At 37.3% G+C, this 20,350-nt stretch overlaps 2 protein-coding genes across 3 annotated transcripts; one reads left to right on the forward strand and one right to left on the reverse strand.

Annotated features, from left to right (window-relative positions):
- Nucleotides 1–2,337: 2,337 nt before the first annotated feature.
- Nucleotides 2,338–17,104, forward strand: LOC128863199 (ATP-sensitive inward rectifier potassium channel 15). 2 transcript variants are annotated; one of them, XM_054102220.1, is made up of 8 exons: nt 2,338–2,484; nt 2,558–2,765; nt 7,613–7,677; nt 7,732–7,853; nt 10,888–11,283; nt 16,423–16,529; nt 16,600–16,939; nt 17,003–17,104. In XM_054102220.1, exons 2-8 carry the CDS (start codon nt 2,566–2,568, stop codon nt 17,048–17,050), a joined length of 1,278 nt encoding a protein of 425 aa, XP_053958195.1. In that variant the 5' UTR covers nt 2,338–2,484; nt 2,558–2,565; the 3' UTR covers nt 17,051–17,104. The 2 variants fall into 2 exon arrangements, with proteins under 2 accessions (XP_053958195.1, XP_053958196.1); XM_054102221.1 differs by having other exon boundaries at nt 2,338–2,765.
- A 75-nt stretch (nt 17,105–17,179) lies between these two features.
- Nucleotides 17,180–19,761, reverse strand: LOC128863198 (uncharacterized). The gene is made up of 5 exons (XM_054102218.1): nt 19,445–19,761; nt 19,224–19,382; nt 19,010–19,148; nt 18,128–18,936; nt 17,180–18,059 (listed from the first exon to the last, which is right to left on the reverse strand). Exons 1-5 carry the CDS (start codon nt 19,632–19,634, stop codon nt 17,473–17,475), a joined length of 1,884 nt encoding a protein of 627 aa, XP_053958193.1. The 5' UTR covers nt 19,635–19,761; the 3' UTR covers nt 17,180–17,472.
- Nucleotides 19,762–20,350: the final 589 nt, after the last annotated feature.

Genomic DNA, 20,350 nt, shown 5'->3' on the forward strand with positions numbered 1-20,350 from the left:
AACATTGTGTTGGCGTTGCCAGATAAACTACAATTCGGAGGACAGTGATGGATAACGTCAAACATTTAGTTTGTTGGTATTTAAGACACATTAAGGAGAGAGTAGCATTAGAGCAAAACAACAAAAGCGATTTGTTTTGTTTTTGCTTTTGGTCTCTAGAATGTAAAAGTTTACAGACAAAGATTGATACTTTAGAGTAACTTAAACAAAATTTTACAATTTAGAGATCAAGTAAATACAAAATAACCTAATTGCAACCCTACTGTAGCTACCTCTGCTTTAACTGAAAATTAGTTAGTGAAAACTTAAATTCCGTAACCAAACTTAATATAATATTTTGTTGTATGGAAAACTGTGTTAGAGGTTAATTAAATTGCAACTGAACTAAAATGTATGTTTAAAGATAATGAAGTCGCAAGAACGGTGTGATGATTCCAAGAGTATACAAGATCCAACCGTTGTATCAACATGTTGTACAATGCGTTGGACGGACGTTCAGTACTGTAGATTCTGTTTTTATGCGGTTTTTAAAAAAATTAAAAAATGCATGTCGACCTATCGGGAATTGTACGTATAAACAAAATTCTAAACCAGCTAAACAAAAACGCATCCCAGATCATATCAAAAATGCTAACCCTACAAGTATGGAACCGCCTGCATCACCATCCAGATCAGACGTGTACATTTCCTCAAGTGACGGAAGTGATTTTACGCCAAATCCTAAACGAATGCGGAACATGCGGGCATTGTCTGATTCTATTTCTGACGATGCAAATTTATTTTTCGACTCTGACGTTTCTTAAATAAAGATATAATTTTCAAAAATACAATTTTTTGTTTATGCAATTTTATTTAATTATTTCAGATTCATGTGGTCTATGGAACGTATCTATAGTTGTAATATGGGACTAGTACACTTTTTTATGCGATATTATTACATTATTTCTGATTTATGCGGTTCTTTGCACTTTTGAAACGTATCTATAGTTTTACTATAGAACTGGTAGCTTTTTTTATGCTGTTTCTTACGGAACGTATATACCGCATAAAAACAGAATCTACTGTATACAAATTCCATATTATTCTGAGGTATGTTCAACATCACGAGCATTTCGCAAAATGCAAGAATCAAGTGAAATTTTCTTCAATAATAATAATTGATGAACTTTTATTTTATTTATTACTTGCTATTTTATTATTATTATTTTTTAATTAATTTTTTGTGTAAATAACTAAAAAGAAAAATGTAAGTAAAGTTCGTTGTACAACCTGCGTATATACCCTGCAACTCATTGTACAACCGCTAACTTCGCCCACCAAAAATTAAAACATTTTAATTTTAATGCAACCGTTGGACAACATGGAAATCGGTTGTAGAACTATACTATACATGGTACAACCGCTTATCCAAAAATATATTTGTATTAAATATATAAAAACACCCATCCCACATGCATATTAAGGGTTGCACAAGTTCTGTGTCTGTGCCGTCTGAACCATAGACATAAATAACGCCAAGTCTTGAAATTAAACATTTCAGCCATCTTTATAGTCTAAATGAAAATAATGTAAAATTGAACATTATTTTTGTGAATTTCCGTTTGGTGGAAAAGTGTTTTTTTCACTTCATAGCTCAAACTGTTTGTGTAGAGAATGCGGCGCACTGATCACATGCAATTTTCTATGATAATCGAAGTCAAATTTTGTCACTAATTGCATTTTTTAGTTTATGAAAAGAGCGGGCGACGTAGCGAATGAGTAATTATGAATGACATATGGGATGTTAGCCCAATGGCGTGGTACGAAATAATGTTTAGCCATGAGAAAAATATTTGACGTAAAGTCATCTACTTTGTTGGGGAGAATTAAGAACTCTCGCCACTTTTTGGAGAAGCAGTTGGACGAAAGTCGCATTACAAATGAGTCCAATTAGATGGGCACTTACCTGATAAGATACTTAGGCACACTACACTGCGTACAACTAACTGATTTTTCTCCAATTAGACAATATTAGATTTGGTACTATAATGTTTCTCAAAATTATATTTTTAATATTAAAAAGCACGGTTATACATTAAAATATGTTTTATTTTAATATTTTTCATATTATTAACTATAACTATAAATAATTTCTATTAGTTTAAAGGATATATCAAAGTAGCCCAACAGTATACCCAAGCCACATATCAATATTCCTAGACACTGTGTCAACGGCAAGTCTTTTAGTTTGTCTAATTCGCGTGTGTGTGTTTTTTTAAGATAATACTATTTACAATTGCACAGTGATTGTGGTTATCATCTGTACAAAGAACGTCTGATCAAGACGAGAATAATCTTTTCAGACGTTAGTTTGTGTTTTGAATTTCAACCCTCAGCATCGTGGAGCGGAAGGCATCCGGCTGAAAAAAAGAAGCAAGAAATATGCTTGATGTGTACTTTGTAGCTGATTTAATTTAAACACTCGTTACTAATTGCCTTCAATTGGTAAATTTGAAGCTTTGTCACTGCTTGAGTGGGTGGTCAATTACATTTCTTGTTATATAAAATTTTTTAAAAGAACCAAGTATGGATCAAGCGGATAATTTACAAATACGTCGATCTATATCGATGCCAGTTAAACCGCGACCTATTGAACCTAAATCTCTTAAACGTTCTGAGGAGAAGGAGAAAATTAACGATTCGGGCGACTATTATCCAGAGAGTCCAATTGTGGAGCGTCGCAGAAAAAATGAATTAGGTAGTCACCTAAGCAGGAGTGCAAATAAGTGAGTAGAGTTTCAACATATACTCCATGTATTCACATATTCATATGTATATTGATATAATATTCACATATATGTATACATATCTATACACATACATATTCAAACTAGAAAAGTTTGTGTTGATTTACTCATTTATGGCATAATCTTATTAAACTTTTCATGCAAAGTACTTTCTTAAATCTTTAAAATTGTCAATGACTCATTATTCATTATGATTAATATGAGCACTTTGAGATAAAAGGTTGTAGAAAATGAGTTGGCCACAATAGAAGAGTAAAATGTGCGTTTTCTCCATTTTTTATTTAAATAACGGGCAATTTTTTATTGATATAATTTTTCGATTTAGATAGTTAAGCGATTTAAGAGGATTGGAATATGTGAATTGTCCAACTTCCGTGCTGTTGTTATTATTGTAACATCAAACACTCTCCATGAACTTTTGGGTATTGCTGCGGTAGTAGTAGTTCTTGGTCGGATATACATAGGTATGCAAATGTTGCTCGTCCTGGTAACGGAGAACCAACTTTCGTGGGAACACTTCAACTTGAACAATGTTAATCAGTGCCTTGTTCTTTAACAGAATATTATCTACGAGTTTTGTTCTTGTCGATAAATAAATTCGGTTTCGACTGTGACAGTCTTTGATCACTGACTATTTAAAATCAAACTTCTAACTGCCTTAGATTTTAGCTTTTAGGAAAACGTTTCCACCACGATTTTTTATGCTGTAATCGCATTGTATTACCGAACCGAACCGAACAACAACAACCGAAGCGTCTGCACCAAAATTCATTCGTTTTGGCAATATAGAAAGTTACTTGTGAGCAAATTTGGATAATGGTGGTATAAAATTAACTCGAAACAATAATTACTTGAATGAATATTTAAATTAACAGAAAATATGCCATATTTAAAAATGTTTTGCTGGATTCTGAAAAAAATTGTTGCCTACACTGCTACAGTTTTTTTTAATTACTTTTCTTAATGCGTGACAAATGAGTTCTTATTTCATCATACTTTGTGCAAACACATTTGACTACCGTTATCATTACGGTTCATTAAACAAAAATAGAAACAATGCGGCTGGTAAGCTTGCTAACACGCGAAATTGCCCTTAGGCAACGACAGATCCGAATAGGTTAGAAATGATCATTGGATTTTCGGTGAATCAGAATGCGTTAAATAGTAGAACAAGAGCTGTGCAGAAGTTCGTCATTGAGATGTTCCACTGTATATAGAAACATTTTTTAATTTGATAATGAAGTACAGTATACACTTAACCCGTGTAAAAAAAATACATGCAACATATGGTAAATTTGTGGGGAGGATATGTTCCACAATTTTACAAAATAAATACTAAATAGTTTCTCAAAAAACTGTGCAAAAAAAAGTTATAATGAAATCCATATTACATAACTATAAATAAAAACAATTCATTTATATTACAAAAAAATAAAATTAGTATACAGTGAAAATTCAATTCATAAGCTCAAAACATATAAAAATTCAAAAGGGAATTAGGAATTCAAATTATTAACAGCTTCTGTTGGTTTTATCGTTATAACAAAGTCTATCAATAGCGACTGTTTTCGGCTTTCTCGAGTTGTTACACAAGACGGCACAAAATTAATCACCCTATCGGAAAACTTATAATTTTTTTTAAAGGCGCCATTTGTCAGTTATATTTGACACTTGTGAACTAGAGAACTGCCGTATAGAAACATACAAGCTGTGGAGGAATGGACCAATGGTCAAATAAAGATTTCCATAACTCAACATTACTTTTTTATTCAATAAAAAGTGATTAAAAAAAATCGCGCCACTTTGTACAAAACTTTCTACCCAATTACACGCGACCTAAAGATTACGTTGATAATTTTAATGCAGTCGGATTTGGTTAATTCTGCAATGTACTTTCGGCATCGTTAATCGTACGCGAATAATTTTTACTTAAGGGGTCTCGGTGGTCTGGAGTTCGAAAATTTAGGGTATTTTCAAGACTTTTTTTTTAAATAAAAAAAATGAAAAACGATATTTAAATTTTGTAGGCTTTTTATTTAACTTCTTTTACATACAAAAATTAAAAAAATTGTTTTTTGTTAATTTTAATAATTTAAAAAATGGCGGTGAGGTTGACCCTCCCGAAAAATTGAACCTGAACGATGTTGCCTATTTTAGCTCTTCTATTTATCTGAAACACATAAACAAAACAAAAATATTAATTAGTTTGACTGTAGCCATGTCCCGTACTAGAATAAAAAAACATTGACAAAATGGCGCGGTTTTGAATTTGACACTATACATTTATTTATTTATTTTCAGTTTTTTTAATAAAAAAATACGAAATAATTCAAAAAATAAAATGCTAGAATCATACGGGCGATAGCCATTGATGTCATGAGCAACATATTAAAATTTCAGACGTTTCGGTAGAATAGTTTTTTTTTCTTTTGACAACACCAGGTCGAAAAAAGTCGTTTTGAGATAAATGAGTTTAAAGTTTAGGTACAGGAGTGCGCGGATTGCTTCTACTTAGTTAATGGGCTGTAGAAACTATAATATGGAGAATTTCCGCATGAAAATGTCACAGTATATTCTTAAGATACTACACTTTCGACATATTTAAAAAACAAAAAATTGATTTTTTGATATTTCTAGACCCCCGGGTCCCCTTGATAAGGCATTATTTGATCAGTTATGTTTTGTTGTGAAAACATTTACCTATTGTTTTGAGATTCGCGTTAGAACGAAAAGTTCTTGTAAAAAATGTATTAGTGAACCTTATTTCAAAATCGTGTAAAAAATAGACCGCGTGAAAAAAGAGTTGGGTGTAAGTGAGAGTGATAAACTGTTCGACATAATAATAGGGCTACTCAAACCAATTTCGTTACTTTGGCGATTTATTAGTTGGCAAACCGGCAAATGTGTTTTGTTGTAAACGACCTTTTTGAATTATATCTGTTAATTTGGTAATGCCCTATCGCACCAGCTGATTTATAGCAATTTCATTGTAAGCTAGTACAATTTAAAACAAAAAACTAAATATACCGAGATATAGCGAGAACGGAGTCAATTAATTTCGACATTCTCATTCTCGACATTCTAAAAAAGACTCTGCTCCTCATACTTTTTTTTTTGGCTTCCAGCGCTTATGAATTAGCTTCGTTTCATCCACTGGAAGGAAATATCCTTGAAATATCATATTTTAACTACAAAAATAACTTACTTACTTTTTATTCATTCACTTTTTGATATTTTAAACTTAAACTTTGCGCTCGATCATCAAAAACTAATGCCAAATATCTGATTGTTATTTGGTCAACTATCGATCGAAAAGCCAAGCTTGCCATCCCGTCTTTTCGTTACTTGACGCTTGGGCTCCTTCGATTTATTTACAAAAACAAAATATACATAAGACTGTTATGTAACGAAGCAACGAGCTCAGCAACTGCAGTATAATTAGGGGTATTAATTATACTGCAGTGTAATGTATATTTGTTTTTTGACAAATTCAGGCTAAATTTATAATACTGAATTTTGTGGTGGGGTAATATTTTCTTACAGATGTAAGAATGTATAATGAGTTCGAATATTTGATTTAATAGATAAGAGGTAAGATATGAGGTTGTTGTTGTAGTAGTTTACTAGGTTTACTAGGCCCTGCCAGTGCGGTGTAGTCACCGATTCTTATCGTCTAACTCATCTAAACGGTAGGCCCATAAAACGTACTTTTCAGCAGGTTGGGTCCAGAGGGAGAGGAATGTTAGGTGGGTGGGCTTAAGAGGACATGTGAATAGGTGCGGTGTACCTTTCCATGTCGGAATATATTGAGTATGTCGGAGTCGATTGTAGATAAGTAAGATATGAAGTAGAGGTACGCAAACTTTATTGTTGTTGTTGTGACATTATATACTTTCTTAGTCGGATGCAAATCCATAAAATACCTTTTTTAAATAACTACGACAGTAGAAGAGTTTAAGCTTAAGATCTTATCAACGGAATCAAAATAATGCGTTTTTTATGCTATTTTGGACTTTTCTTATAAAATAGGTTTAAGAAAAACTTGAACAACTCAGTCAATTCTTGACCGATTTAGACTTCTAAAGTATCATTGAAAAGGTATTTGCTCACCATTTTTTATTTTTTTGAAAACTATGTCTTTAATTTTAACGAATTTTGTTCGCACATTTCACTATTTTGTTTTTGTTGACAAAGCTTTTTAAGCTTTTCTCACATCTGAGGGAATTTTTGGAAAAAGTGTTTTTGAAAAAAAATTTTATTTAAAAATAATCTATTTTCTTCAAATCGGTCCAGCTTGAGGTTTTAAAATCTAAAATAAAAAATTTGTTTCTGCTGACAAAGCTTTTTAAGATTTTCTGACATCTGAGGTGATTTTTGGAAAAACTAATTTTATTTACAAAGAAATCGGTTGTTTTTCAGATTGGTCCAGCTTGAGGTCTTAAAATACAAAATAAAAAAAAATTCGATGAGAAAAAAGTACCGATTCCTTTTTGTATGGGGAGTGATGCAGCCAAATGTGCATGTGTACATACATACATATGTTTGTATGAGTATATGCGAGTATGTGAGCACATTTCTAACAACTCTTACAAATATTTGTTGTTGACTTTTCCACATAATCTTGATTTTTAACGCTAACCTATCATCTGTAAAAGTGTCTTAGATTTAAATAAATGATAAATATTTGTTATTATTATTATTATTTATCCTACAAATTAATTTTAAATCTTGGACTAGCCCATGTGGCTAAATAAATATTTACAAAAGATTTTTTTAATTAATTACATGCTCGCCTTTCTGTTCTACAATGTTTTTTATCTGTCTAGTGTGCCTTGTACAAGCGATTGGGTTGGCAGCACAATTGAACTGAATCTAGATTCTCGCTACAGTGGTAAGTTTTTTTTTTATATTTTATATTTAAATTTTACTTTTATATTATATTTAGATCCTTTGTGTGCTCGGCGTCGACATCATCGGGTCATCGAAAAAAGTGGCCATGAAAATGTTAATTTCAGACGAATACCGCAGAAGTCATGGCGTTATTTTAGAGATTTGGTAACCACAATGGTAAGCGCATTATCACGTTTAATCCCAAAGAAATGCCTTACATCAGCATCCTCCAATATCAACAATACAATAACACCAGTGCCAACTAATTTAAGTTTCGAGCAATCGGACATAGGGTCGTGTGCAGATGAAGATGCATACGATTATCTGGACACAAAAGCAAAATAACATAAAATAGTATTTATAATCAGCATAAAGCCATAACACAAACATTAATCGATAGTTTAAGTAATAATCTACATATGTGAATGTATGTATGTATGTATACCAATAGCTAAATATTAAATCATGTCTGTTCAAATACACATATGTATGTAAGTATGTACATATATAAAATACTTACACCGAAAATGTATGTGCATGTATGTATATATACAAACAATTGTCTGTGGTTTCGTCGAAATTAAGCTCTTTTATTTTAATATCATAGTAAATACATATGTAGCTATCGGTTTACATAAAAAACAACGAAATGTATATATTTATGTATATGTGATTAGTTATATGTGTACACTACATTAACATGTAGAAAATAAACACATAGAAAATACAACTTTTTTAAAATACATAAGTCATCATTAACTTCTAATTCCCTGCTTTTTTTCTAGTTAAGTTTGAAATGTAACGTCGAATGGGCAAATGTATTAAATTTAAAACCATTTACCAGCCACTGCATTCATAGAACGAATATTTGAAATTAACTGCACTATTCACTCTATAGCTGCATTGCTCGCACCACTTGGAGAGTTCACAACCACTAATTGACAGCACTTATCGGCATCGCCAACAAATGTGATGATATTTTTAACTGCACTTTACAAATATTGCGTGGCCTAAGAAGTTCAGTAACAAATTTGAGCAAAATCAAAGCATTTTCTTAATTAGTTCTTCTGACCAAATATGTGCCACATGGAGTATTGATTGTTGTTGTAGCAGCAAAAACATTCCCCATACATGTACGGGGAATGCTGCTGAAGTGGCAGTCATTGGCCTGATATAAATCCCTATCGTTCCGGTAGCGTGGAATCGATTGTCGTGGGAACCAATGGGTATTGATCTTTTAGTATGCTTCGGGTAGAGTAATTAATCCAACAATGTAAAACGTTTCGTGTTTCTGAGCGAGTATTGTTTCAAGTGCATTTCGCAGCCCTTTATTGAATTCAACTTTATCCCAGCAAGCGGTTTTTGCAAATATGGAAACAAATAATAGGTTGGGGATAGGGCCTAAATACGTGAAAAGAAAGGTCAAGTCAGTTCGGTTTCTGCAGGCTCGTTTATAAAGTGTGCGCTGTCGCTTTCATGTATTTGTTTTTGCCGCAGTAGTCTACATAGCGCTGCGTGGGTCAGTTAGTCTATTTATTGTAGTCGTAGACGCCAGATAGCTGCAGGCTAAGGAAATGTGCGGTTTCAAAGGGGCCAGATCAAAGACAAAATGGTATATAAATATGTGTCCTTGTCTACGAAAAGCAGGCTTGCTGATTCGGATAGAGTTTGAGAACTCTTTCATATGGTGAAAACCAGAAAGTCATAATTTGTTGGAAAGTTTACTAAGAGGGAAGGAAAAGAAGGAGAATAAACTGATGAAACGAATTGTTTACCTTTAACAGCTGTTTTCTTAAAAACTTGTTTTTGCATCATGATTCAATTATTAAAGGTTTGCTCGTTTGTGACATTAGAATTCTTACTTCCAAAGAAGGCCGAACGAAGTGGAAAAATGAAATGCCTACCTAAAAAGTGTTTTTTTTTTTTATTTAAATTTTAATATATACATATGTGGCACAAACGGAAATTGCCAAATATGATATTAAAAAAACCAAAATGGTTTAACTTACATCCAGAATTATATTTTGTGATTTAATTTTTTAATTCAAAGTTCATCGCGAAGTTTCGAAAATATGACTATATTATGTATGTTGCCTAAGCATTATGACCACAATGAATTCTTGTATAGAAGAAGCGGATTTGAACATACTCACGCCTTACTTTACTATGCTTTGCCCATGTAAGTTTGGAGTTCTGACCCCCCGTCAAGATTATTCTACTACTTGACAAACTATCCGTACTTATTTAAATTAATTATTATTATAACGGCGGCGGCCGCCGTATCCGAATGGTTTATTGCGTGACTACGCACGAGTTCGAAGCCCCCGGCATGGAAAACATACTAATTTTACTTTTTCTTTTCTAGAGTTAGCCATCCAAAGTCCTGCTAAGGGAGCCGATTGGACAAGAGAGAACGAGAAACTTGCTTACTGAGCGAACCTTTTATTATTGAATCATGCTTTTACACGTAAACCCTCTTTTCGTAGATCAGGTCACACATATATATAGATATCAGGAGCGATTATTTAGCCAGACGGTAAGAGTAGATAATGTACTACATCATTTCAATACTACCAAAAACTTAACAAGGCTGTTAAACCCAGCAGTGCTTGTTTTATGTGATCCACTTTTCACCATTCGTTTTCATGATACGAATACGATTTCTTTGCATTTAGAAGAGTTTCACAGATGGGAATTCTGTGCTTTAAATCTAAATGCATTGCAAATTCCCTGGATCTTCAATTTTGTACTTGATTTCATTAATCTTTTTAAAAATTTGGGGATCGGAGCAAGATTCATTGCCAGCTTTTTAAGTTTTTCAGTATAAAAAGGGACTAATTTTTGGTTATTTCTTTATGCCCGTAAACATTAAATTTTTTAACAGATTGAGCTGCATTCTTTCCAATTTTTAAAGTAAAAAAGCAAAATGTGGCGAAAATGTACAGAACCTGCACTCATATTCAAATTTTCACTTCACAATTTGTTACCGAACTTTTTTGAACACATATTGTACAGTTCCCTTGTATGGGTGCAGGAACTTCTATTGTTTTTGTAAATATATTCAAAATTCGAAATTAATTTCATTTCAAAACAATAAATTGTAAAATACTTTATCATAAATACGGCTAGTAAATCGCACAACGTACCACATTTCTATGACAAAAAAGAAAAACAATTTTATTTGCATATATTTACATACATACCTACATAGATCGAATTAGATTGGAAATATATGTTGACGATTTTTATTGGAACCTACTTTGCCACATGGTTTTTCTTCGCTTTATTGAATTACATGGTTGCCTATTCGCATGGCGATCTAATGTTTGACGAAGTGACCGGCGAGCGATTGGGCGAGGGCAAGGAACCATGCATTAAAGGCGTCTACAATTTCGTCTCGATGATCATCTATTCCGTGGAAACCCAGACAACAATTGGCTTCGGTGAGAAATATGCTAGCGATGAATGCCCAGAGGCTATTTTCCTATTTGTTATGCAAATGATTTTTGCTATTGGCATCGAAGGAATGCTGGTCAGTATGGTATATGCGAAGACCGCAAGACCAGCAAAACAAATCACGAAATTGAAGTTTAGCGACAAAGCGGTGGTGAGTATACTGTGCCTGCTGTCTCTACTGTCTATATTATTTATATTCTACTAAAATTTAATTAAGAGGTTATATACAGTTAGAAGGCCGATAAAAGCGAATTTTTCAGAATTTTTTCTGAAAAAACTTTTAAATTTATTGATCTAAAAATTTGTACACATATTATGCTATCTTTTAACTGTATTTTAAGACTTAGTATTAGTAAAAATATTTATTTGGAAAGGAAAAACGACGTTTTGCGTGACCACTATATCTCTGAACTGGATCCTCTGAAATTAAAAAAACTAAACAGAAGGAGTAAGCAAAATAATTTTTTTTTTTACAAAATGGCGGTTTCTCAAAAAGAGAAAAAATCGATTTGACCAAATTGTCGGCATTAAATTGTTTATAAAAAAATATATATTTATCAGTGAAAAAAAATCTTTGATTAGTTACTAAAAAATATATTTAAGAAGCTTGTGTTAAAATTTGAGATGAATCGGTTTAGCCGTTTTCGAGTAATGTTGGTCACCGACTTTGAAAACACCATTTTGAGAAAAACGCGTTTAAAGTTTGAAAAACACTTTACATTTACTTTGAAACCCCTTTTCTAATTTGTGTGTAACTTCGAAAATATTCACCGGAACGATATTAAATTTTCTGTGTGTATTCTTAAATATTTGTACATTAAGAAAATAAAATTAAAAAAATCGATTTTTGAAACTGTGTATAACCCCTTAAGGTTAAAGTTAAAACTGAAAGTATTTAAAACAAATGGATATGCTTGTTGTTGTTGTTTTAACAGCGTAGTTAGCCCTGTCAGTGTAGGTATATCATCTGTCGTCTTCGTCTAGCTCATCTAGGGGTAGGCACAGGAAACATGCTGTTTCGACGGGTTGGGTCCAGAGGGAGAGGGGGGTTAGATGAGTCTGATTAAGGGGGCATGTGAAGAGGTGGTTAGTGTCGTGCGGGGTACCTTCACATGCCGGACATGTGTTTGGTATGTCGGGGTCGATTCTGGATAAGTAGGAGTTTAACCTGCTACAATATCCAGAACGCAATTGTGCCAATGTTACACGAGTCTCACGGGGAAGCTGGAGCTCTTCATCTGCAATGGGTGGTGGTTGGACTCCGATTACGGCATTCACGGGACGGGAGTTCATGAAGGTGGTAACGGACTCCCGGTGAATGTCGTTTATTGACTGTCTGAATACTGTCCGGTCCAGTAGGTCTCGGTCAGTTTTGTCCTGGAGTTCGTCAGCGTAGTCGAGGAGGTGTCTCCTGACGTGCCTGGGAGGCGGCTCAGGCTCAAGCAGGTGTCTGCAGGGGTGAAACCTGCGGTAACAGCCCAGCAGGAACTGCTTGCTGAGCAATTTGTTGTGCTCCGCGACTGGGAGCATTTGTGCCTCGTTGTGCAGGTGTTGTATGGGTGACATCAGGAGGCACCCGGTCGCTGTCCGAATGGCGGTATTCTGACATGTCTGAAGCTTTATCCACTGCGAATCACTAGTACCAGGCGACCAGACAGGCGCAGCATAGTTTAGAACCGGCCGGCCAATTGCCTTAAATGTCGAAAGCAACAGTTCTTTGTCCTTGCCCCAAGTGCTGCCGGCCAGCGATTTGAGGACCTTGTTGCGATTTTGGACTTTAGTGGCAATTGCGGTTGTGTGCGCAGAGAAGGAGAGCAAGCTGTCAAAGGTTACACCCAAAATTTTGGGGTTATTCACAGTCGGAATTGGTGTGTCGTCGACTTTTACCTTAAGGGACAGCTTGACCTCCTTTGTCCAGGTGGTGAAAAGGGTCGCCGTGGACTTAGTGGGGGAAAGTTGGAGATTCCTCGCAGTGAAAAAGCGAGAAAGGTCGGTGAGGTAGTTGTTCACTTTGGAACACAGGCCATCGATGTCATTGCCCGACGCCATTATCGTGCAGTCGTCAGCGTATGAGATCAGGGAAACTCCCGCTGGTGGTTGGGGGAGCTTCGAGATGTAGAAGTTAAAAAGCAAGGGTGAAAGGACACCACCCTGCGGTACGCCTTGCTTAATCTTCCTCTGCTTTGACATTTGATCTCGAAAAATCACTGACGAGTGCCGACCGCTCAGGTAGTTCGCGGACCACCTCTTCAGCCCTGGCGGGAGTGTCGACTGATAAATATCATCTAGTAGCGTGGAATGGCTGACTGTATCGAAAGCCTTCTTTAGGTCCAACGCTACTAGGACAGTCCTCTCGCAGGGGCGGTTTTGGTTAAGCCCGCGATTTATTCGGGCGTTTATGGCGGTGAGTGCCGTGGTGGTGCTGTGCACTCGTCGGAATCCGTGCTGATGTGGGGCTGGGGCCAGGTGGGTCATGAAGAGTGGGAGTAGGAGGGCTTCAAGTGTCTTCACTACTGGGGAAAGGAGAGTTATCGGCCGATAAGACTCCCCTTGGTTGGCGGGTTTCCCAGGTTTCAATAGTGGGACCACTCTCCCTGCTTTCCACTTGTCAGGGATGATGAGAGTGGCCAGAGACAAATTGAAGACCCTTGTGAGGTATCCTACTCCCAGGGGTCCCAGATGCTTCAGCATCAGCGCGTTAAGTCCGTCAGGGCCAATGGCTTTCGATGATTTCGACTTGTTGATGGCCTCCTGAACCTCATCACTGGAGAAAGTAAGTGGCGCACTGTCGTTCGTCAGTTTGTGCAGCCTTCTGGTAACCCGACGTTTGGTTCTGTCGCCCGGAGGATGCAGTGTAAACAGCCGGCTAAAATAGCTCGCGCATCTCTTCGGGTCCGACGAAGTACAACCGTTGAAGGTGATAGCCACCTTGTCGTTGTGTTTCGTCGGGTTCGACAGGGACCTAACGGTGGACCAGAGCTTACTCACTCCGGAGGTGAGGTTACAAGTCTTCAGGTGCTCAACCCATTTAGTCCGCTTATGTTGATTTACCAGTTGCCGGATCTCCAAATTGAGATCCCTTATGCGGGGATCCCCGGGATCGGCCTGGCGTAGGTGGTCACGCTCGTTTGCTAAACTGGCTGCCTCTGCTGGGAAGTGGGGACGGATGTCCTTATAACATCCAGCTGGGATGAAGCGAGCCGCAGCAGCTGTGAGCACCTTGCGGAATGCGCGTTCGCCGACGCGCACATCAGTGGGAATGGGAAGAGCGGCGAAGGTGTCCTCGGTGAATTCCGTGAAGCCGGCCCAATTAGCTTTTATAAAGTTAAAATAGGACCGGTGATTCGCGGAAACGAAATCGGCAGGTCTCTCGATCGAGACGATAATGGGCAAGTGGTCTGATGCAAGCGATAGCATAGGTCGCCACGTTATGCTATTTATCAGACCCGCGCTAGCTATTGTTAGGTCAGGCGAGCTGCTACAATTGCCCACTACCCTGGTGGGGGCGTCGTCGTTCACTGTGCTGAATGTCGAGTCGTCTATCTGCTCTGCCAATTGCTGTCCCCTACGATCATTTGGCAGGCTTGAATGCCAAAGATCGTGATGCGCATTGAAGTCACCTACAACCAATCGGTTTTCACCTCTGATGAGCGCACCTATATCAGGGTGATATCCTGCCGGGCAGCAGGTGACAGGGGGTATGTATATATTAAAAATTTCGAGCTCGGAATCGCCTGACCGGACAGCTATGCCTTGACATTCTAAGGTGCTGTCCCTGGGGTCGATTCCTTCATCGATAAGACGATACTGCACAGTGTGGTGGACTATAAACGCTAGGCCACCACCGTTGTCTCGCTCGCGATCGTGTCTGTGCACGTTATAGCCATCCCTGGTGATCAGAGATGACCTAGCGTGCAACTTTGTTTCTTGGACCGCAGCTATCTTGATACTGTGCCGGTTCATAAAGTCGACTATCTCGTCGACCTTACTCGTAAGTCCGTTGCAGTTAAACTGGAGAAGCTTGAAGCTTCTCGGTGAGGTCAGTGTAATCCGGGGGGTGAGAGACGCGTGGGGTTGTCTACGTTGGACCTGCTGTGCAATCCACTGTGGTTGTTGCGGCCTGATGGTGGAGGGCGGCCGCTCCTCCGGGGGAGGTAGTGGGTGCAGAGCTCTGCAGCAGGGGGCAACGTAGGCAGTTGTCCACTCACGGGTGGTGCGCAGGCCGGAACATCTCCGAAAATGGCACCAGCCATTGCAGGAATTGCACTGGACTGATACCAGATTCCGAGGTATTATGGTCTGACACACGGAACAGACTGTACGGGGGACCAGGAGCTGCTGGTTTGTCCCCGCACTGGGGTTGGAGCAGGAAGGGATAGGAGGGGTTAAAGGGGAGTTGTGTTGCTCCGATAGGCTCCTCACCGTGGAGGTGTGGGTTGTGGTGGCGGTTGGTAGTGCCGGCCTATCAGGGGGGTGTGGTAGCCGTGGAGGCATCAGACGCCTGTTGGCGGGAGCAACACGTGGCCACATACCGTGTGGACCACTCCCTGTGCGACTTAAGGCCTGAGCAGGTCTTAAGGTGGCTCCACCCGTTGCACTTATTGCACCTAACCGAGGTGGAGTTCGGGTGGAGCCGTTGATGGCAGACGCAGCAGTAGAATACCTCTGGCCCAGGGTTGGATTCGACTCCAGCCCTGAGGAGAAGTATTTGGAGCAGGTTAGCTGCGGGAGTTTGCTCCTGTGACGTAAGGGGTGGGGTGATATACGATACACTAGACAGGGCTAGTGTACTGGGGCGGCAGCCCTTGATCGGGAAAAACCCGAGTCATTCCGGTAACGTAGAACCGGCTGCCATGGGAATGTGGATATGCTTGTCTACTAATATGGCGGTTAAATTTGTATAACTAAATTTAACTTGGCTACACTTTTTCTTAATTTCCGTTTTCGATAAACTTACGTAGAATTTTAAAGCTTTATTAGCTTTAACATATTTCATGGTGAAAATATTTAGAGATGTACTACCTAGCAGACCGTTATTCGGCTCCGAGCGAATTTGACCGATATGCCACATCATTCGTTTTGTGTTTCACAAAATTTAGCTTTTGCTAGTGAACCACAAAACGAATGACTTAGAATCCAAAGTGCCCCTCAAAAAATTTTTTTTCACCACACCTAACGAGCAAACCTGGTATCTATCATCCTTGAACATGATTCAATGATTTAATAATTGAATCATGATCCTTGAACATATTTGTATGGTAAATAAAATTTGTTATATTAATTTTCGCAGATTTGCTTTCGCGATGGGAAGCTTTGCCTGCTATTTCGAGTTTGCGATCCACGCAAGCAGCAAACGATTGAGTCGAAAATACGCGTCTATCTCATAACGGACAAATGGTAAAAGAGAGATTCAGACTTTTGACTAGGCAAATAATTTTTCTTTTTAAATATATTTAACGAAACTTAGCACCCGCGAAGGAGAGTTCGTTCAAACGCGCACTGAGCTAAAATTGGATGGCGACGGTGAGCAAATTATTACTTGGCCCGAAATTGTGTGTCATGCCATTGACGAGACAAGTCCATTGAATTATTTGAGGTCGGCAAAAGATTTAAATGAAGCACAGTTTGAATTGTACGTGTCCATTGTGGGAACCTCGGCTGCTACTGCAATGGTAACCGAAGCACGCACTTCGTATGTGCCGTGCGAAGATATCTTCTGGGGTCAACGCTTTGTCAACATTATCAGTTATGATGGCCGTAATGAGCATTACGTTGTAGACTACAGGAATTTCAATACAACGATATCGGTAAGGTTTAGGTACAAATTGAAATAGCCATTGTGTGGAAATTCAATTTTATACACTTTGCAGGTTGACATGAAATCAAGCGATGAATGTGGTTTGGAAAAAGTTGAATAAATCTGTAATTCATACAGAAAATATGTATTTGAAAATATTTTTGCAAGGTCACCACAACAATTTGTTATTATTATTAATTAATGTACGAACATATGTGTATGCATGTTCGGGTTAAGGCAAATCAATGGATTCAGTTCTTGTTATTCAAAATAAATTTATTCAATAGCAAATATAAAATCTGCACTAACAAGGTATATCTACTAACATCATAGTCCTTTTATTCTTAATCAGTACATAGATGTATGTTTGGCAGCATAAAGTCTTTTGTTACAATTATGCATTATAAAATGAAATACAAGTTCAAATTAACACATATCTATTCAGTGCGAATTCTTAATTAATTACAATTGTTTAGTTTCTACGGTCTTTAGAGACACAAATTATAGGTTTAAATAGATTTTAACTAAAACACAATCATTTACCTACTTTTGCTCTATGAATTTCTGTAATTGTGCCTTTAGTAACTCGTTCTCGTCTTTTAGACGCAAAAACTCGTTGACAAAAGGATCGCTTTGCAACAAATAGCTCAGCGCATCACGTATATCTTCGGTGTTATTCATTTGCCGTGCCCATATATCAGCTGTCTGTGTAAAAATTTGCCATTTATTTTGCTCTGCATTAAATTTCATTTCTGATTCCAAGTGTTCAAAACGTGCGTTCATTTCCATACGCAAATCAGTGATTTGCTGTAAGATATCCACTTGTGACACAGATGTCTTTACAGTTTCTGGAAATTTATTTTCGGTAATCTTATTTTTTTCTGGTAGATTAATTGTGCTCGCCTTCGAGCTATCCAACGATTTACGATTGGGTGTGCTATTGTATGCATTTAATGCTTTATGTAGTTGAGCAGCTGGACTAAATTCTTTTTCCATATTTATGGGATTCTCTTTGTCACTATCGCAACTTAATTCAGTTTGTTGTGCTGATTCTTCCTCTTCGATCTGTTTCAAATTTGTAATCACTTTTGAAATACTATTTCGATCACGAAGTGGCGCCGTCGGTAATGCTGAAATTATAATTGAAGCAACTTTGTAAATATTTTACATGCACATATGTATATGTGTATGAGCATACCTGAGAATGGCAGTTTTCCTTCTTCACGAGTTTTGGCACGTCGTGTATTTACGTTATCAAAACTTAAATTGTATTTCCCATCAGTGGAGTTATCACTTGAGCTATTGACACTTTCGTTGCCGACATTTACCTTCGATACATTTGTGCGATTATCTTCAGAGCTCGGTTTACGCCCAAGTGAGTCCCAATCGAAGCTGTCACGCCGCATTGTAAAACGTGCAGACATGCGATCCAGTTTGTTTGCCTGAAAGTCTAAAAAATCACAAAACGAGTCCCGTTGGCGTGTATTTGCTAAGGATTTCCGCTGTTCGCCAGGCATGTCGGTGGTGGTGTTAGATGTATTATTTCCGGTGGCGTTGGAAAAACTTGATATAATGCTGTTATCATCTTCTGGCAGTGGCACAAATGAGAGCCGCGTAATGGAGCAATCGTGTACTTTTTTTGTAACTAAACATGTTTTAACATTACGTATATCGTAGGAAATCAACTCCCCTTTCAAGTTTCCCACGCAGAAGTATGTACCACAACTACTCATTGCCACGGTAGATAATGGATGGGGATGACTTAGTTTGATTTGAGGCGTTCTGCGACGTGTGTCAAACACATTAACAATACAATCGTAGCCAACGCTTATCAGTGCATCAGGCGTTGCAGCGGACATGCACAAATCGCGACAAGGCGAAGCATGCGCATCGCTTAAATTAAATATCTTGCGCTTAGTTTGTAAATCGTAGACAGTAACGGCACCTTTAAAAGATGCTATCGACAATTGGAAGCGCTTGTTAGGATGAAAACGTGCCAGAGTGGAGCTAAAGAAAAAAAAAAAAACATAAAAAAATATCTAATTATGATATTAACTGAATTGGCTATTGGCTTACATACTTTCCGTCTATGTTGACGCTATCTACTTTTGTTTTCGTTTTAGTACCATAAACGTTGATTTGACCATTTTCAAGCACAGAGGCTATATACTCATCTGTTCCATTATAATCCAAATACAGAACACTATTACGATTATTTTCTGCATGCAAGAGAACAGAAATGTGTTTATGTTCGATATATATTATAATTTCATATCAATAGAGGTAATACAAACCAGCTTTAAAACGATGTAAAAGTTCGGTGTTTTTGTAATTGTACAGACTCACTTGCCCATTTACTCCACCAAACGCCATTTCTTCCAGCGATTGCTTGGCGCAGGCGACACAGTAAACATTTCCAATATTCAATTTGCGCACACGCTGAATTTCTAAAACTTATTTTCAAATACGATTTACACATTTAAATTCATTTTTATATTTGAGATTACAAACTTACTGTGATCGCCTTTGTCCTTTATTCGCATTATTTCCAGACCCGATTTTTTGTTCACCTCTAAGAATATGCGTTGCCTCGCATAGAATTGAAAGTCGGTTGTTTCGCCATTAGCGTGCTGGTAAACGGATTTCGTTTCCAAATTACTGAAATCGGAGAGAACAGTTGTCTTCCCCGTCGAAATTAAATGCATTTCTAGATGGTTTATATATTAAATCGGCAAACAAAACTAATAAGCAAAAAATTAATCGAATATACGAGAAATAAAATTCAATTTCAAAACTACTGTCAATCAGCAAAATACAGATATTGTAGCGCCAGCTGGCGGCCAAAAATGGGAAACAACAGTCGTTGACAGCCAGCAAGTGGTGCCATTTTAATCTGCGTTCCCGTTTACAGGTTTGTGTAAATATCAAATAAATTTCAAGTTGATAAATTTCAATTGAGAATATAGGGAGCTATTAAAAAAATTCCATGAAATTTTATTACAAAAGTAGAAGTTTTTAACCTACAAAAGAGGCTAAAGACGAGAAATAGAAAATATCCGGGTTCGCGAAAGTAAAGCTCAAAACAATTAGCTTCAGTTGAAACCAAATCAGCTTTTAGATTCTTTTGAATTGTACAATATATGATGCTGATTTGAATAAATAAATCTTCATTTATGGCAATAGCCATTTTTCTCTGATTCTGAAGTACCACATCGATGCAGCAAGATTAATAAACTACCTTTATTTAAAACTTACTGATTGATAGAATAATTAGATCGTGCTCATGCTGGAATCAAAGGCGACGAAGGCGCTGATGAACGTGCAAATAAAGAACAGATGCAGCCATTACAAATTTTTAACCATCTCACTCCTAAAGATCTACGGATGTATGCGTCAAATTACTTAGCCGGAAACTCATGCA

This window comes from Anastrepha ludens, chromosome 5 (genome assembly GCF_028408465.1).
Source record: "Anastrepha ludens isolate Willacy chromosome 5, idAnaLude1.1, whole genome shotgun sequence".
Taxonomy (NCBI): Eukaryota; Metazoa; Arthropoda; class Insecta; order Diptera; family Tephritidae; genus Anastrepha; species Anastrepha ludens.